General features: G+C 49.2%; 1 protein-coding gene across 1 annotated transcript in view; it reads right to left on the minus strand.

The window, feature by feature from the left end:
* The window catches only part of ube2f (ubiquitin-conjugating enzyme E2F (putative)), a 64,308-nt gene that overhangs the window by 58,409 nt on the left and 3,399 nt on the right, over nt 1–2,500 (minus strand). The window contains exon 2 of the mRNA XM_080537232.1: nt 31–169. Within this exon, the coding sequence (XP_080393358.1) occupies nt 31–148 (118 nt within the window). The 5' untranslated portion in view covers nt 149–169. The remainder of the gene's footprint in view (nt 1–30; nt 170–2,500) is intronic.

The raw sequence follows: 2,500 nt of genomic DNA on the forward strand, positions 1-2,500 counted from the left end.
TGGGTGTGTGTGTGAGTGAGTGTGATGTACCTTTGGTGAGAAGCTTGTCCCTGACAGAGACTCTATGAGAGGAGTCTGAGGAGACCCCAGGGGCCCTGCCAGCCTTCACCCCTTCATCCCTCTTCAGCTTACTGGCCAACGTCAGCATGGCTGCCCGACGCTCTCTCTCCTGGAACACACCCACACAGCACACAGCATCAGTGGACGTTACGCATTAGGCTAGATGACAGAAATGACATACTATATGTTTACACGGCACAACTAATGACATGTCCAGACACAAGAAAGAACCCACCCCCTCACACACACACACACACACACACACACACACACACACACAAAAACACACACACACACAGCTATTAATGGGACTTCGACGGCCCGCCATAGTCTAATTTGTCCCGCCAAATATTTTGAGACACGAGTGGCGCGATTTTTTCACGTGAGCGACGCGATCTTTGGGATTCGCACTGCATCTACTGTAGGTCCGTACGATGTAGGGCTATCAATAATCGGCGTATGATTTAATAATCCCCCCCCCCCCATCGACAAAAATATTGTCCGCCAGCACCCCCCCTCCCCACCTCCGTTGACAAAAGACTTAAGAAGGTCCAAAATCCACCCACCACAGTCTCGCAAAATCCTGTGGGAAAAAGTGAGACACACAGACACACACACACACACACAGACACACAGACACACACCAATAAATGGCCTACTATCCCTAGGGCAGGCTCTGTGGAACTGGGCCATTGGTTGTACTGTAGGACCCCTCCTGTCCTGTCTCTTCCAGTATCCCAGGATGCACCTCATTACTCCACAGTCAACTTGCTGAGAGCAGCAACACAACAAAGGCAACAGCAGTGGCTCTGCATACAGTATACAGTCTAAAGAGTCACAGTAGTATCACCCCTGAGACCAGTCATGATGATAGGATGACCTAATGACTTTTTCATGCAACTGTAAACACCAAAGCCTATATATAGTGGCCCTGCAAAATAGCCCTTTAAACGTTCTGACCTTCTGTTGACCCCGAAGCCTGGAATCAAAACTCAGGGTTTCTTTCCCACTGACCGACACAGCCACCGGACTAGAATACAGCTGCTATTTATCACATTACATTTAATTGCCATTGACAGAGTACAAGTACAAACAAAGACAACGAAATGCAGTTTGGCATCTGACCAGATTGACTCCCTAGTTTGACTCCCTGGTTTGACTCCCTAGTTTGACTCCCTAGTTTGACTCCCTAGTTTGACTCCCTAGTTTGACTCCCTAGTTTGACTCCCTAGTTTGATTCCCTAGTCTGACTCCCTAGTTTGACTCCCTAGTTTGACTCCCTAGTTTGACTCCCTAGTTTGACTGCCTAGTTTGACTCCCTAGTTTGACTCCCTAGTTTGACTCCCTAGTTTGACTCCCTAGTTTGATTCCCTAGTCTGACTCCCTAGTTTGACTCCCTAGTTTGACTCCCTAGTTTGACTCCCTCGTTTGACTCCCTCGTTTGACTCCCTCGTTTGACTCCCTCGTCTGTGCTATAATGCATCGTGCAAAAGCCATAAAAGTATGGACAGATATAGCCTATGCAGTGTGATATACAGACAAGGGCGAAGATATGTACAGTTAAGATATGTGCAGTATGATAGGTACAGAACAACGGCATTGGATACCAATACAATATTATGTACAGTAAGGGTACAGTGTGCAAAACACCAGTGGTGCAAAAGCTAAGTTGAAGTCCTGAGTGGTATAGGGGTGTGTGTGCAATGTTCCTCCTGTTGGGGGGTGGAGGGGGCTGGGTGGGGGGGGGGGGGGGGGGGGGGGGGGTATAGAGGTATTAGAGGGGGGGGGGGGGGGTTAGGGGGCAAGGCTACCGCCGGGATTTTGAGTTCAGCAGCTTGACAGTTGCAGGGAAGAAGCCGTTTGCAAGCCTGCTGATGCGGGAGACTAGACTCCAGTACAGCCTCCCGTGTGGGAGGAGGGCAAACAGTCTGTGACTGGGGTGAGAGGTGTCTTCAGTGATGCCTGGCGCCCTCCGCAGACACGATTTACAAGAAGCTTTCATCCAAACGCAACTTCCAGCAGGCTACAATTAACATACAGTACATCTTGTTGTACGGTCCTAGTGGGATTCTTCTTCTCCACAACCGACACATTGCTAGAGCGCCATACTCTACCGCTGCCTCACAAGACCACTAATGAGGTTAGAGGTCATGCTGCTTTTCAGAGAACATCGTCTGGTTAGAGGAAGGTGAAGGGAGGCATTGTCTCCCCTAGCCGATTCTGTCTTTGATCAGGGCTTGTAGACTAACAACAGCTAGGCTAATTCAGAGGAAATAATAAGTAGTTGCCATTGATTAGCGGAACTAATTACAATCCGTTTGGCGTTGAGAGATGCCAGGATGCCAGCAAGGATGCAGGGCTCGGGGCTTAATTAGCTAAAGGTTTCCTTTAAGTTCTCTCTGGTTCTCCTATTCACAGCACTGCCTGGAGGAGACTACTG

The sequence above is a fragment of the Nansenia antarctica genome (assembly GCF_963989245.1).
Source record: "Nansenia antarctica genome assembly, chromosome: 7".
NCBI lineage: Eukaryota > Metazoa > Chordata > Actinopteri > Argentiniformes > Microstomatidae > Nansenia > Nansenia antarctica.